This window comes from Histomonas meleagridis, assembly GCF_020186115.1.
Source record: "Histomonas meleagridis strain 2922-C6/04-10x chromosome Unknown contig_82, whole genome shotgun sequence".
NCBI classification, from domain to species: domain Eukaryota; phylum Parabasalia; order Tritrichomonadida; family Dientamoebidae; genus Histomonas; species Histomonas meleagridis.
Window position 1 is genome coordinate 128164 of NW_027150919.1, and position 14359 is coordinate 142522.

At 29.9% G+C, this 14359-nt stretch overlaps 5 protein-coding genes across 5 annotated transcripts; 3 read left to right on the forward strand and 2 right to left on the reverse strand.

The window, feature by feature from the left end:
- Positions 1-131: 131 nt before the first annotated feature.
- Positions 132-821, forward strand: GO595_009004 (coiled-coil domain-containing protein 94-like; the record flags this gene model as incomplete). Its single annotated transcript, XM_067922642.1, has 1 exon — positions 132-821. The coding sequence occupies one exon, from the start codon at positions 132-134 to the stop codon at positions 819-821; it is 690 nt and encodes a 229-aa protein (XP_067770789.1).
- Positions 822-1510: 689 nt separating this feature from the next.
- Positions 1511-2731, forward strand: GO595_009005 (major facilitator superfamily transporter; the record flags this gene model as incomplete). The annotated part of the gene is made up of 1 exon (XM_067922643.1): positions 1511-2731. One exon carries the CDS (start codon positions 1511-1513, stop codon positions 2729-2731), a length of 1221 nt encoding a protein of 406 aa, XP_067770790.1.
- Positions 2732-3400: 669 nt separating this feature from the next.
- GO595_009006 (CAMK family protein kinase) lies at positions 3401-4555 on the forward strand (the record flags this gene model as incomplete). Its single annotated transcript, XM_067922644.1, has 1 exon — positions 3401-4555. The coding sequence occupies one exon, from the start codon at positions 3401-3403 to the stop codon at positions 4553-4555; it is 1155 nt and encodes a 384-aa protein (XP_067770791.1).
- Positions 4556-7630: 3075 nt separating this feature from the next.
- GO595_009007 (Stress-induced-phosphoprotein 1) lies at positions 7631-8824 on the reverse strand (the record flags this gene model as incomplete). Its single annotated transcript, XM_067922645.1, has 1 exon — positions 7631-8824. One exon carries the CDS (start codon positions 8822-8824, stop codon positions 7631-7633), a length of 1194 nt encoding a protein of 397 aa, XP_067770792.1.
- Positions 8825-9307: 483 nt separating this feature from the next.
- Positions 9308-12793, reverse strand: GO595_009008 (heat shock protein 70; the record flags this gene model as incomplete). The annotated part of the gene is made up of 1 exon (XM_067922647.1): positions 9308-12793. The coding sequence occupies one exon, from the start codon at positions 12791-12793 to the stop codon at positions 9308-9310; it is 3486 nt and encodes a 1161-aa protein (XP_067770793.1).
- Between the last annotated feature and the right edge of the window lie 1566 nt (positions 12794-14359).

Below are 14359 nucleotides of genomic sequence, written 5' to 3' on the forward strand. Positions count from 1 at the left end.
CTATGTTTTTCAAACTCGAATAATAAGGAAACATTTGCTGTGATTAATCCAAACAGGAACATGAAATTTACGTAAAAACGGGTATTCTTTAGTTCGTTGATCAAAGAAAGAGACATATGATATGAAATAGTATGGGAGAAAGAAGAGTTCAATCTAGCTACATCCCTTCTGATTTCGATCCATCAAAAGTTGGCAGACGAAGCAAGCCACAACATGGCCAACATGATGTACGGTTCATGCTCCCAATGTCTATTCAATGTAAGAATTGTGGTGATTATATGTTTCAAGGAACAAAAGCTAACGCACGAAAAGAGTTATGTTATGATGAATTTTATTTAGATATTCCTGTTTATCGTATTTATTTCCATTGCAAAAATTGTTATTCAGAAATCACAATCAAAACAGATCCAAAAAACTGTGATTACATTGTTGAACAGGGTGCCTCTAGGCATTTTGAGCCATGGAGGAAGGTTCAATTAGAAAATGCAGAAGAGGCCAAAATGAAAATTCAGAAAAGCACAATAGAAGTTCTTGAATCAAACTTCAAAGTCAAAAACAGAGAAATACTTCAAGCTCAGGAAATTGAGCGCCTCAGTTTACAAGCTCACAAAAGGAAAAAGGTAAAACCAAAAGATCTAATTAAAATTCATGAAGCAGAAGCAAAGACAAAGAACTTAACTGATAGTGATATTAAACTTATAGAAGAGTTTGAAGAGAAGCCTACTAATAATGTGAACAAGAAAGAGAAGGTAAAAACGTTTTTTAAATTTGGAGCTGGTCATTTTGCAAAAAATTCAAACTTTGGTGTAATAGATGATTAAAGCGTTTGTTGTTTGTTTAATAAAAATATTTCATGCTTTTTATTATAATTAATGATACGAGCTTTAATTTTTGCGCTTAAATTGAATAGTTAATTTCGGTTTGCATATCAAACGGTTGTTTTGAAAAAGTTTGTAACGCATAATTCAATAAGAAAAATTGTTTCCGTCTGAAAAATCAGCCGATAACCTTTGAAAAATTGTATTCGTTGACCAACGACGTGTTAACACCGGTTTGGTGTTAAAAATCAATAAAAATTTGTTTTTTACGAGCTTAAAATATTTAATCACCTAACACTCTTGGATTATTATTTTTGAGTCATCATTCTCTGATTATCGCTGATATATGAAGTGAACACTGGGATTTATTAAAGAATAAGTTTTTTGTTCACCGGTGAACCTTCGGAAATTGAAAATTCTGTATCAATCTGGACGACATTTCAATATAGTTTGTGATAAAGAGAGTCGCTTCGGAATTCAATATTTGTGCGGCAACTTGATTGAATTTTCAATAGAAATAAAATTTTTATATCTATGAAAAAGTTGGATGGGGAAACCCATTCAATCCATTCAAAATTTTCTTCCAACATGGCTTTCGTATGAAATTGAATAGCTAACGCTCCCGTTGTAAGTTTATAACAATATGAAAAATCCTACCGCAGAAAACTCCCAATATCTCTTCATTATTTTTAATGGGTTTCTTCAATAAGTATCTTGGTTTCGTATGCATCATATCCTTAGGGTCATTCCTTTGTGGTCAAGCCATTGGATATTATTCTCCAGTTGGAACACCTTTCCAAGTCGAAATGCAAATCTCGAGCGAGCTTTCTAATTGGTTCAATACATTACATTCTCTTTGCGCTATTCTTGGTGGTCCAATTAATCAGTTATTGATTCCAAAAATTGGATGCAAAAAGATGACATTTTCAACTTCAGTTGTTTGTGGTGTTGCTTGGGTTCTTCTTTCAATTACCAAAAGATCTTTTTATTGGCTAGGTTTTGTTGCAAGATGTATTCTTGGTTTATGCACAGGTTCATTTTCGGGAGTTTGTTCCATGTACATAGTTGAAATATCACCAGATGAATATCGTGGAGCATATGGAGTTGTTCATCAATTAATGATTACTATTGGTATTGCATGGGCTTATTTACTTGGTATTTTCTGTACATGGCGTTTACTTACTTATCTTTGCATCATTTTCCCATGTATTCTCTGTGTATTGATTTGGTTTGTTCCAGAAAGTCCACGTAGCAATTTGAATGAAGACAATGACGTTGAAAAAGAAAGTCTTTTCCAAAAGAAATTTGTTTATGCAATTGTTTCGTCGATTTGTCTTATTGTCTTCCAACAATTCTCAGGTATTAATCCGATTTTAACAAACCTTCAACCAATCTTTACTGCATCAGGAATTGATTTAGAACCATCAATTTGTTCATTTATTACGGGTATTGCACAGGTTATTTCAACCTGCGTTGCATCATTCTTTGTGCAAAAATTGGGTCGTAGACCTTCATGGATTGTGTCAGCCATTGGACAAGCGGTCGGTCTATACTTAATGTGGGCACAAGAAACATGGAAAATCAGCCCTTATCTTGCGCTCGTTTCATTGTTCATTGATGTTTTCTGCTTCGGATTAGCTTATGGACCTATTCCATGGTTAATTGTTCCAGAATTATTCCCTGATAGCGTTAGGACACTTGCGGTTTCACTTGGTACTGCATTGAACTGGTTAATGAGCTCAATTACTATATACATATGGCCGCCAATGTCTACATCTATGGGAAGTTGGGGATTCTTCTTCTTCGGAGCAATATGCACCATTTCTGTTGTATATGGATTCGTTTTCATGCCTGAAACTAAAGGAAAAGAAATTGGTGAAATAGAGGAAAAGAATACCGACGATGAAGTTTAGTGAATGAATTATTATTAAAATTAAGTTATGAATATATTAAATTTTGGTTTTTGTAATTTTTTAGTAATTTTGCGAATTCTTTCTGTTTATGTAAAGAATTTTTGTGATATGTTCTTAATTAATTTCCCGAGTAAAATTTTTATAGATTTTGCATATCTGATTCAATATGATATATGAAATTTTATAATTGTAATATTATATTCATATTTTTGATGTTTATAATATTAATGATAATTGATCTCATATTATTTCAATATTTAAAATAAAGCGAAAATTTCAACATAAATACCATGTAATGAATTACTGTAACATAATATTACTAAATATTTAACTTTATTTATATTAATAATCGGAATAGTTTGCATCGAGAATATTTGCCAAATTTTGAATGAATGACAGATGTAAACTTTTTGAAAAGTATCGAACACCGTTCGACACTTTTAAAATTTGGCTAGTTGAATTGCTACACAAAATTAAAAAATGAACGAATCAGCTCAAGGAAAAGTAATTCAAAATTACATTCTTATTAAGTGCCTAAAAGAAAATACTGAAGGATCAACGTGGCTTGCACAGCATAAAATATGTCATAATAATGTTCTCATCAAAATTATTCCAAAAATTACTCTTGAAACAGAAACCATGAAGACTCAATTTAACCGTGAAGTAAACATGGCCAAACAGCTTAGGCATCCATTTATTTCAGAATTTTATGAATGTTTTTCTGATGATAATTACTATTATTTGGTGGAAGAGTATGCTGAGAATGGAAGTATTCATGATTACATCACTGCTAATGGTCGTCTTACAGAAATTCAAGCTCGACGATATTTTTCTCAAATCATTCTTGTATTAGAATATCTTCATAATGATAAATACATAGCACACCGTGATCTTAATACCAACAACATTCTCCTTGATCGAAATTGTAATGTTCGTGTAACAAGTTTTGGATTCAGTAATATCTTTACCAATCAAACTCCCGATTTAAAGACCGTATGTGGTCTCCCAGCGTATGCATCTCCTGAGATGATCAAAGGGAACTCGTACACCAAATCCACGGACATATGGAGTTCGGGAATAATATTATATTTTTTAGTCACCGGAAATTTACCTTTTGAAGACGAAAACACGCAGCGCTTACTCCAAAAAATTGTTTATACTGACATACGTTATCCCTCATTTTTATCGATACCATTAGTTGATCTTCTCAAGAAGCTTTTACTTAAAGATCCCGAAAAGCGCCTAACACTTGAAGGGATCAAAGAGCACATCTGGTTCAGTCAATGTGAGTATAATGTCATTGAGCAATTTAAGGCCAATTACGATTCACAAAGTAATGTCATCGACAAAGAAATTGTACAAAAAATGTCGGAAGATGGCGTCGACTGCAGTTTATTCAACGAAACATTAAATGAAATCGACGAAAGCAACGAATATTTGATATTATACAAACAATTACTAAGGCAAAAGATGACGGACTCAATGAACGACTTAACTGCGCAGCTCGTCAGCTACAAAAGGCAAATGCCGCAAAGAAGGCTCTTGTTTTCTAACGCAAGCAATAGTAATAACAACGCGAAGAACATTCGCGGCTCGATGCTATCAGATAAAAGCGCCGGCTTGCTCGGATTCCCTTCAGCAAATCCGCAGCAGCAGCAAATGAAGGAAATGTTCCCCGGATCGCTGAGCCCACCGCGAATGGTGAAGACTTTGCCACTACAGAGCCACGTGACTGCGCCGCCAAGAAGGTTGTCGAGGCCGGTGGCGGTGAGAAGGCCTATAAGTGGAATGCCGGACTTAATGCACAAAAGTCAAGAAATGTAAAGTAAATTAATGTATTCTTTAAACGTTTATAAGCATTAGGAAACGAAATAAATGTTGTTACTTAGTAAATTGCGTTGTGCAAAACATTATCAACTTTGCATTCATTGTATTGGTGATTATATAGTTTGAAAATGCAATGAAACGATTAGATAAATTAATAAATTGAGATGGGGAATCGTATGTATCGATCTTGTTACGTTAGGTGTTGAAATGGTAGAGTAGCCAATTTTGGATTTCAACGCATCTAAAAAGATCTTGCTTTAATAGTTTTTAAAAAAATTTAGTACAATGCTTTCATTTATTTATGCTTTAAAGGTTTCTTTCTATGATTACTGTACAGTTTTTATTAGAATTTAAGAGTAAAATTGATCTTTAAAATAAAATTAGCATGAGAAAAGAAGAAATACTTACACCAAATACAAGTGCTTTTGTTATTGAAGAAGACTTTGGCTGAAATGAATTTGATGATGTATTTGATTGTGTGTATGATTTGGAATATATGTTAGAATTTGTTTTTGTTGAAGAGAATGTATGTGTTGGGGAAAATGTATTCGATTTTGTAAATGATTTTGTTGGCCACGGATTACAATTTTCTATTGTTGTTCCAATTGATACATTAAGTTTACCAAATGTTGTTGAATTATAAGTCTCTAATGTCATTACGCATTTTATAGGGAGAACCTTTAAATGCATCTTTATTAACATTAGGTTCTGAGTGACCATAATAATAAACACAAGTAAGAGAAATACAATTTTCAAATGCTTGACTTTCAATTGATTTTACACTTCCACTTATTATAACTACTGATAAATTAGTGCAATTTCCAAAGGTTTTCCCACTAATTAAAGTCAATGAATTTGGAATTTCAATTTTTTTAAGAGAAACACATAAATAAAATGCACCATAATCAATTTTAGTTAAGTTGTTTCCAAAAATAACATTTGTCAATTTACTACAAATAGCAAATGCATTCTCTCCAATTACATGAAGTGAATTTGGTAATTTAATTTCTTTAAGTGAAATACAACAAGCAAATGAATTTGAACCAATTTCTGTTAATTTTTCATTAAAAATTACTTCTGATAATGCACTGCGACTTTGAAATGCATGAATTCCAATTATAGAAAATGATTTAGGGAATATAATTCTTTTAAGTAAATAGCAATCAAGAAAGGCACTTCTAGAAATTTTGGTAAGCTTTTCTCCAAAAATAACTTCTGTTAATATCCGACATTTTTCAAATGCAGATTCTTCAATTATAAAAATTGAATTTGGTAATTTAATCTTTTCAAGTGAAAAGCATTCATAAAATGTATATTTGTTAATTACTGTTATATTTTCTCCTAAAATAACGTTTGATAATTTTGAGCAAAAAGAAAATGTATATTCCTCAATAGTTACCGAATTTGATAAATTAATGCTTTCAAGTAATGAACATCGACCGAATGCGTTTTTCTTGATTTTGATTAATTTTTCATTAAAAATAACTTTTGATAATTTTGTGCATTGATAAAATGCTGAACTACCAATTGAAGTAACTGAATTTCCAATTTTAACAGAGGCTAAATTAGTCCAACCTTTAAATTCATCAGAAGGTATTTCAATAACTCCATCAGCAATAACCAAAAATAATGCCTCTGTTTTATATTGTTTTGCTTTTTCAAAATCTTTTTGTGTTTGTATCGTAAGTGTTTTTGTATTATTATCAAATATATCAGTTTGAAATGCTCGAATTATAAGATTGCAAAATATAAGAGAAATCATTTATATTTATAATAAAACATAAATGAATATGAATTGTATAAACAAAAAATAAGACACAAAACTAAATTAAATTATATCAAGACATTAAAAATAAGTTCAGTCAAAATTTTCCCATTATTTATATTGTACACATCTTGAGCATGCGCTTTTTTATGTACTTTAATATATATACTTCAGAAAAAATGAAAAAATTGGACTCGCATTTTGTTAATTTCCAACCAGCAGCCTTTTAAATGAAATAAAAGGATAAATACAATATGTAATTAAAAAAGATTTAGGAAAATAATATTTATATACTTCATACAAAAACAATTTATTTTTAAATGTAACTATGAAATTGAAGACTTGATTACAGGATCATGATAAATATCTTCTTTGCTCTGTTCTTCCAAAAACTTTTTTGATTTTTTGAGAATTTTAATTACGTTGTTTGCTTCTTCAAAGGAGAAAAATTGCTTTGGTTCATATATTCTTGTATATGTATTATGTTTTGTTTGTTCATGTCTTCTTTTTGTTTCAGTGCTTTTGCATTTTAAGTAAGAAAACATTTCTTGATCTTCTTTTTGGGTGATGGAATCAAATGGTTTGTTTTTACTTTTTTCAACTTTGAGAATTTCTTCAATTTCATTAATGCTGCGATGGATTTCCATTGTTTGTGTGTCTTTAAAGTTTTCAATATGATGTTTTATCAAAGTTCTATTTTTTTTAACTTCTTTAAGGAGTTCTTTGCATTGATCTTTTATCACAACCAATCGTTCTTTGTCTCTTCTTCGTTTTTCTAATAATAAATTTTTTTCATTTGAGAATGTTTTACAATTTTCGCAAACATCTTGAATTATTGATAAAAGATAAACTTGTTGATGACTAATTTTTGAATATTCTTTTAATGGCTTTTGTATAACTGTTGATAAAATTCCTATGCTTTTTTTGTAAAAATCATTCCAGCCACTTATCTCATTTTTAATTATATGATATTTCTTTTGTAGCTCTCGTAATTCATTTGATAGCTTTGTCACTTGTTGTTGCTTACTGTCGATTTCTTTTTTATCTTCTTTGTTTTGTGGGTTTTCTTCTGTTTGCTGTAGTTCCATTGCCTTAACGTCTTTTTACCTATTGATTATTTCCAATAAAGCTATTCTTCATTATTATCAGTTAAAATCCTCCTTACATAAATCTGCTTATTAACCAGAGATTAAATGATCAACTTCAACCAAAAGCAGCATATATCATATTTCACTTTCAAAGATCAAAAACATATTTTTCATTCTTTTTTATTATCATTCAAACATATTATTAAACATAATTTTCATTTATTCTTGTAAAAGGTTTTGCTCAATCTTTTCTCTATTCTTCGTCATAACAGCGCTAATGCTTTGCAGCCCATCCATTGCACCATTATTTGGGTCAATCTTTAATGCTTCATGAAAAGCTTCTCTTGCTTTTTGGTATTCTTGTATCATGAAGTAGCAATAAGCCATACGTATGAAAGCTTTTGCATATTTTGGATTAATTTCAATTGCACGTTCGCAATCTTTTATAGCCAAAGGAATCTCTCCAAGTTTCGAATATGCCACTGCTCTACTTGTATATAATGAATGATTATTCGGAGCGCGTTTAATAGCTTCTGTATAACATTTTATTGCTTCGGGATATTGGCCTTTTTCGAAGAATTCATTTCCTTCTTTTTTGGCTTTAATAGAAAGCTCTGGATCTAAATATTGTTCTGTTTTACGCTTCATAAGAAGGTCTTCAAGACGCTTCTTTTCGCGACTTATTTGCGGATCTTGTTTTTCAATAAGTGCAAAGTTTAATGCTTCGACACCTTTCTCAAGATTTCCAAGAGCAACATAATTAACAGATATCTTTTGATATGCACGTGAAATATGTTCATATGGTGCAGAATTATCACGGCCAATTTTAATGGATTCTTTACAGATATCTATGGCTTCTTGATATTTCTTTTGTCGTGAAAGAACTGTAGATTTGTTGGTGTGATAAAGAACATTGGTTGGATCAAGTTTAATGGCAGCTTCATAATGTGAAAGAGCTGATTCTAAATTACCATTCTTGAAATATAGATTACCAGCATTTTTCTCTTCTTCAGCTTTTTCCTTTTGTTCTTTTGTCGGCTTTGGGAATTCTTTTTTATGGTTTAAATGAGGTTTAAATGATTCTAATTGAATCTCTTTTTCAAATGGTTTGATAAGAACTTCAAGAACTTTCATTAAGTTTGCATCATTTTGATACTTGAAGGCATTTTCTGGACTGGTTTTGAGATCATCGATAATTTGGATAAATGAAGGATCACTAATTATATGAGCAATACTTGGAATCATTTTAAGAATGTCAAGTACTTGTGGAGCAAAGAGTTGATCCATTCCAAATCCTATCTGTGATTGAATTTTTTGAGTTTTTTTAAGGAATTTGTTTTCCCTTTCTTTTACTGATTCATAATTAATTGTACTCTGTAGTTCTAAACTTTCTTGTGTTTGTGATGAAGACATAAAAAATTGTGGATGTTTCCCAAACCGCTGGCTGATTATATTTTCGAATGAAAAATTCAAACTTATTATTTTTCATTCTATTTTTGTGAGAAATTTGTTTGTTAACAGAAATCAGATACAATCCTCAGAATTTTGAATTGAGACAACAGTAATAAAATTCTGACTCCAGAAAGTCACACTAAGAAAGTTAAACGGTATTTCTCACCAGCGGCAAACTTTATTTCATTAACTTGTTAAAGCTATAAATATAAAAATATTTTGATCACAAGGAAACAAAAGAATTCCATCATTTCGATGCATAAAAATTGCATCATAAAATGACTAACGGCTTAATTCGGGTTGCCCCATGCTTAAGGGCTGTTACTGTTCGTATTGACAAGCGAAGATGCTAAAAATGATATCATTTTGTTTGTGTTCACCAAAAATAAAAATTTTTATTCATTTTAATTTTTTCCTTTAAAATCTTTTTATCACATTTTAACTTTATTCGTCTCTCATAATATATATTAATATAAATTCAGCCAATAACATTATTACTGCAAAGAAAACCATTGCCATCTCTGTCACTTTCTTCTCTTTAGCTCTTCTTATTGAGTCCATTCGTATTTCGGATAGTCTTTTGTTTGTCTTGTCAATTCTCTCATTAATTTCATTGTCATTTATGTTTGGATTATTTTCGAGCCATTTTCTTGCATCATTTAATTCATTAATCATTTCGTCCGCGTACTTTTTCTTTAGATTCATATAGCTTGGAATTTCCTCAATTGAGTTATCAATGCTCGAAAGCGCGTGATCATAACGATCTTTGTTGCGAAGAATATTGGCTACTTTCTCATCACTATCTTCACGTTTTTGATTGATTACTTGAGCATCGTTACATGTGTCGACATTATCTTTGAACCAATTTTCGGTATAATAAATTTCTTGAAGTGCTTTTTTGATTTTAGGGTTCGTTTGATCATATGAATCTGATAAAAGTAGTTCTCGTGTTAATGTTATGTATTCTTTCATATCTTTGATTGCATATTCAAGTTGTTCTTGTTTTAGAATGGAATTTTGCACATTTCTTTTTGTTTCTTCTAATTTGTTTTTGATTTGGTCAAGATCAGGATCAATGTTTTTTTGAAGCCATTCATTGGATTCTTTAATTATATTGATTGCATTTTGGATATGTTTTTTAGTTGTGTCGTATTTATTTTTAATTATTTCATTCGTTTCTTGATTATAATCGTTTAACTCTTGTTTTATACGTTCAATATGATTTTGTTCTTCAAGTAATTCTTCGATATTTTGTTTCGTTTCTTCAAATTTGTTGTTGATTAATTCAAGATCGGAAATTTCGTTTTCTTGAATCCATTTTTTGGTTTCATCAATTATTTTAATTACATTTTTGACATTCTTTTTAGTATCATCATATTGATCTTCGATTCTATTAGTTACTTCATAAATATATTCATTAATTCCCAAAATTGCTAAGTCAATTGGATCATTTGTCTCGAATAAATGTTGTACTCTTTTTTGCGTTTCATCAAATTTATCATTTATCTCTTCAAGACTAGGATCAGAATTTTCAAGCCAAACTTTCGCATTTTGAAGTTCACCAAGCGCTTTTTGTATGTTGCGTTTACTTTTGTCTTCTTCGTTGACTGAATTTGATTTTTCTTCTATATAACTAATGAATTTTTTAATTGTTTCTTCAATTTGTTGTTGATTTCCGAATAAATCTTTGAGTTTTAATTCAATTTCATTAAATTCATTATCAATTTGTTCATAATTTGGATCATTGTTTTCTTGAATCCATTTTTCTAAGTCATTTATTAATTCGCATACTTTTTTAATGTTATTTTTATTTTTGTTATAATTCGTTTCAATTAATTCTCGTTTTTCAGTGATATAATTTTTAATTTCATTTATTGAATTATCGATTTTCTTTTGATCATCAAATAAATTTTGGATTTTTTCTTTATTTTCATTGATTTTAGATTCGATTGTTTCCGTCTTTATATTAGTATCTGGATAACTTTCATTAATCCATTTTTTAGTTTGATCAAGGACACTAATTATATTTTTGATGTTTTTCTTATTTTTGTCATAATCATTCTCAATTAATTCAATAATTTGAGATTCATATTGATTAAATGCATCAATTGGATCATCCTTATTAAGTAATTCATTCATTTGTTCTTTGATTTCAATTATTTTATTTTTGATTTCAGTTATTTCATCATTTACATCAGATGTATTAAGTAACTTTTGTTTTTGAATCCAATTTTCAACTTCATCTAATTTTTGAAATGCATCTTTGATATATCTTTTATTTTGGTCACATTTCTTTAAATTTGAGACTTCATTTTGGATATATTCCATTAAAATTTTCTTCACACTTAAAAATTCCATAAGTTGTTCATCTTCTTCTTTTAATTTATCAATTTCTTCATCATTAAGTCTTCCTTTATTACTTGTAATTGTAATTCCATTTGATTGTTTAGTTGCTTCGGATTCAGCTTTAACAGTAAGAATACCATTTTCATCAACATTGAAAGTAACAGAAATATCATTATTGGTATTATTAGCATCATAAGTTTCATTCTCAAGTCTAAATTTCCCAAGTTCAAAGTTATTTGCAAGCACAGGATCTTCTCCTTGATAAATATTAATTATTATATTTTTTGATTTTTTGAATTCATATTCTTTTTTCTGAGATGTTGGAATTGTTGTGCCACGTTTTAGTATAATATCCATAAAATAATCACCATTTTGTTTCTTAGCTTTAATGCCAAGTGAATGTGGAATTACATCTCGTATAATTAATTTTTCTTTTTCGTCGGGATTCGTAAGATTTGCTGCTATTAGTGCTGCGCCTTGTGCAACTGCTGTTTCTGGATCAATGCCTCGAAGTGGGTCTTTTCCAAAGTATTCCCAAAGCATTTCACGTACATATGGGATTTTGGATGAACCACCAACAAGGACAATATCATCAATGTCTTCAGGTTCCATATTAATCTCATTAATGAGATTTTTAATAGTGGCTAATGTTGTTTGAAATAGAACCTTATTCATATTTTCGAATTCTTCGCGTGTTATAGATTCTTTGAAATCAATTCCATGATATAAATTTGGACAATACAAATCGGTTTTGTTCATTTGCGATAAATTAATTTTTCCCTTTTCGCATTCACCCTTTAATATACTTCTCGCTCGTAAATCTTTGCTGATGTCGCAATTATTTTTTTCGTTGAAGATTTTGATGAAATGCTCAACCATGTTGTTATCAAAATCTTGACCACCAAGATGCATATTACCATCTGTCGCTAAGACTGTGTAACAATTGTCTTCGGCTTCAAGAATTGAAACATCAAATGTACCACCACCAAGGTCATACACGAGAACATGTTTCTTTCCTGGTGACTTGTTATTGTAACAATATGCAATAGCTGCAGCCGTTGGTTCATTGATAATTCGGATGACATTTAAACCTGCAAGTTTGCCTGCATCTTTTGTTGCTTGACGTTGACCGTCATTAAATGATGCTGGAACTGTAATGACCGCATCAACAACTTCATAGCCAAGATATTCCTCAGAAGCTTCTTTTGATTTCTTTAAGATTTGTGCTGAAATTTGTTCTGGATATAAATATATGTTTCCCCATTTAATGATGGGACGACCATATGGCCCTGGCTTTACCTTAAATGGCCAAGTATGAAGAGCTTCTATATTTGAAATATTTGAGTATTGAAGACCAATCAAGCGCTTAATATCAAAAAATGTATATTCAGGATTCATAGGCGCTCCGTCTTTTGCAGGATCACCAACAAGCACTTCATCATCTGTATAAGAAACTATTGATGGAATTGCGTATTTATCATTAAACTTTATATTCTCGACTCCATTTCCGTTGTTTTTATAAGCAGCACTAGTGTATGTGGTACCAAGATCTATTCCAATTGCAGTGCACTTCTTTGGTTGCATGCAAAAATAATGGTAAAATATGCCAAATACAAAAAACTGACGTAACCGTAACACTTTTCAATTTCTTTGTTAAAATGAGATCTAGATTCTCTTACATATTTAATATAAATGAATATATATTCTCACATTATGATATATATACTTTAAATTATCACATAGATTTAAAATCAATTTCGTCATAAGAAATTCATATTTTGACATTAGAAAATCAATAACTTTTTGATCTAAAATTTTAGATCGAATGGCAGCTGATCAAATATCATTCATTCAAACACGATATAGTGTCAAATATATTTGACAAAAAGTGTACTTAACTTGAAAAATAAATAAAAATCATTTTTTTACGAAATTCGCTCCTTAGATATTTTTAATCCTAGTACTTACATTTACATACTTATTTCAATGAAGTATGTCAATTAAAATATCTTTTATCGGCTTATATTTAAGACATCATATTTTTAAAATTCAATATATATTTGGTGGAATCGTCCATTTTTTTCAATAAATTTGAATGAAGCAAACAATATTTAAAGGTATGATGGAATACCTAATGAATATATTTTTTAGCCTTTCTGTTCGTTATTTTTGTTAATTATGCTTTTTGATATAAATTGGCAAAAATTAATTGAGTAGTTTATTCAAATTATCCCTTCAATCGTTCTCATTCAAATCCGATTGCCCCCCTTATCAAACGTTCTACCGAATTGAAATGAAACTAGAGACATTTTAATAAGTGACATGATTATCAAATCCCCAGTAAAATTTTTATTTATATCTGCAAAACATTATTTCGCATTTCTTCGTTAACTGGTTCAAATTCTTCTGTTGATGTAATATTTTTGTTTGAACTTTTCACATTGTTTCGCATTTTACTTCTTCGAATTAATGTTATAACAAATCCTGTAATTAAAAGAACAATAGTAATTGAGCCACAGATAATACCAAACAATCCTAACGATGGTATTTTTGCATTTTGTGTTTCTGTTTGTTTAACTGCATATAATTTATTATAAGAAAATGCGATATTTGAAGTATTTGCAGTTATAAATTTATTCGAATTTGTAAATGTATTTGATTTAGTAAATGTATTCGAAAATGTATTTGTTGGTGGAAGACATTCATTGACAGTTTTATCACTGAATGTAAATGATGTTATCATATTAGATCTCACTTGTATATTCTGAAATGCATTTTCACCAATAATTGGTGAGCTTTCTCCATTATAACATTTAAGTTGATCGTAATCTTGAAATGTTTCATCTCCAATTGTCTTTAAATTCTCTCCCAATGTGACCCATTCTAAATTAGTACATGTACAAAATGCACGATATTCATTCGTTGTAATTAATGTTGGAATTGTAACTGTATCACTAATTTGCACCGTTTCAAGCATTCAATTTTGGAATTGATGTGACTCCACTTGAAACAATAATATTTAATGCGTTCGTATTATAACTTTATAAATTGGCTATATTATCAGACCTTGTAATTGCAATTGTTTGTGTATTATAATTTCATGATACTGAATGTGAATATTAGAAAAACCATAAGCAACGAATTAATTAA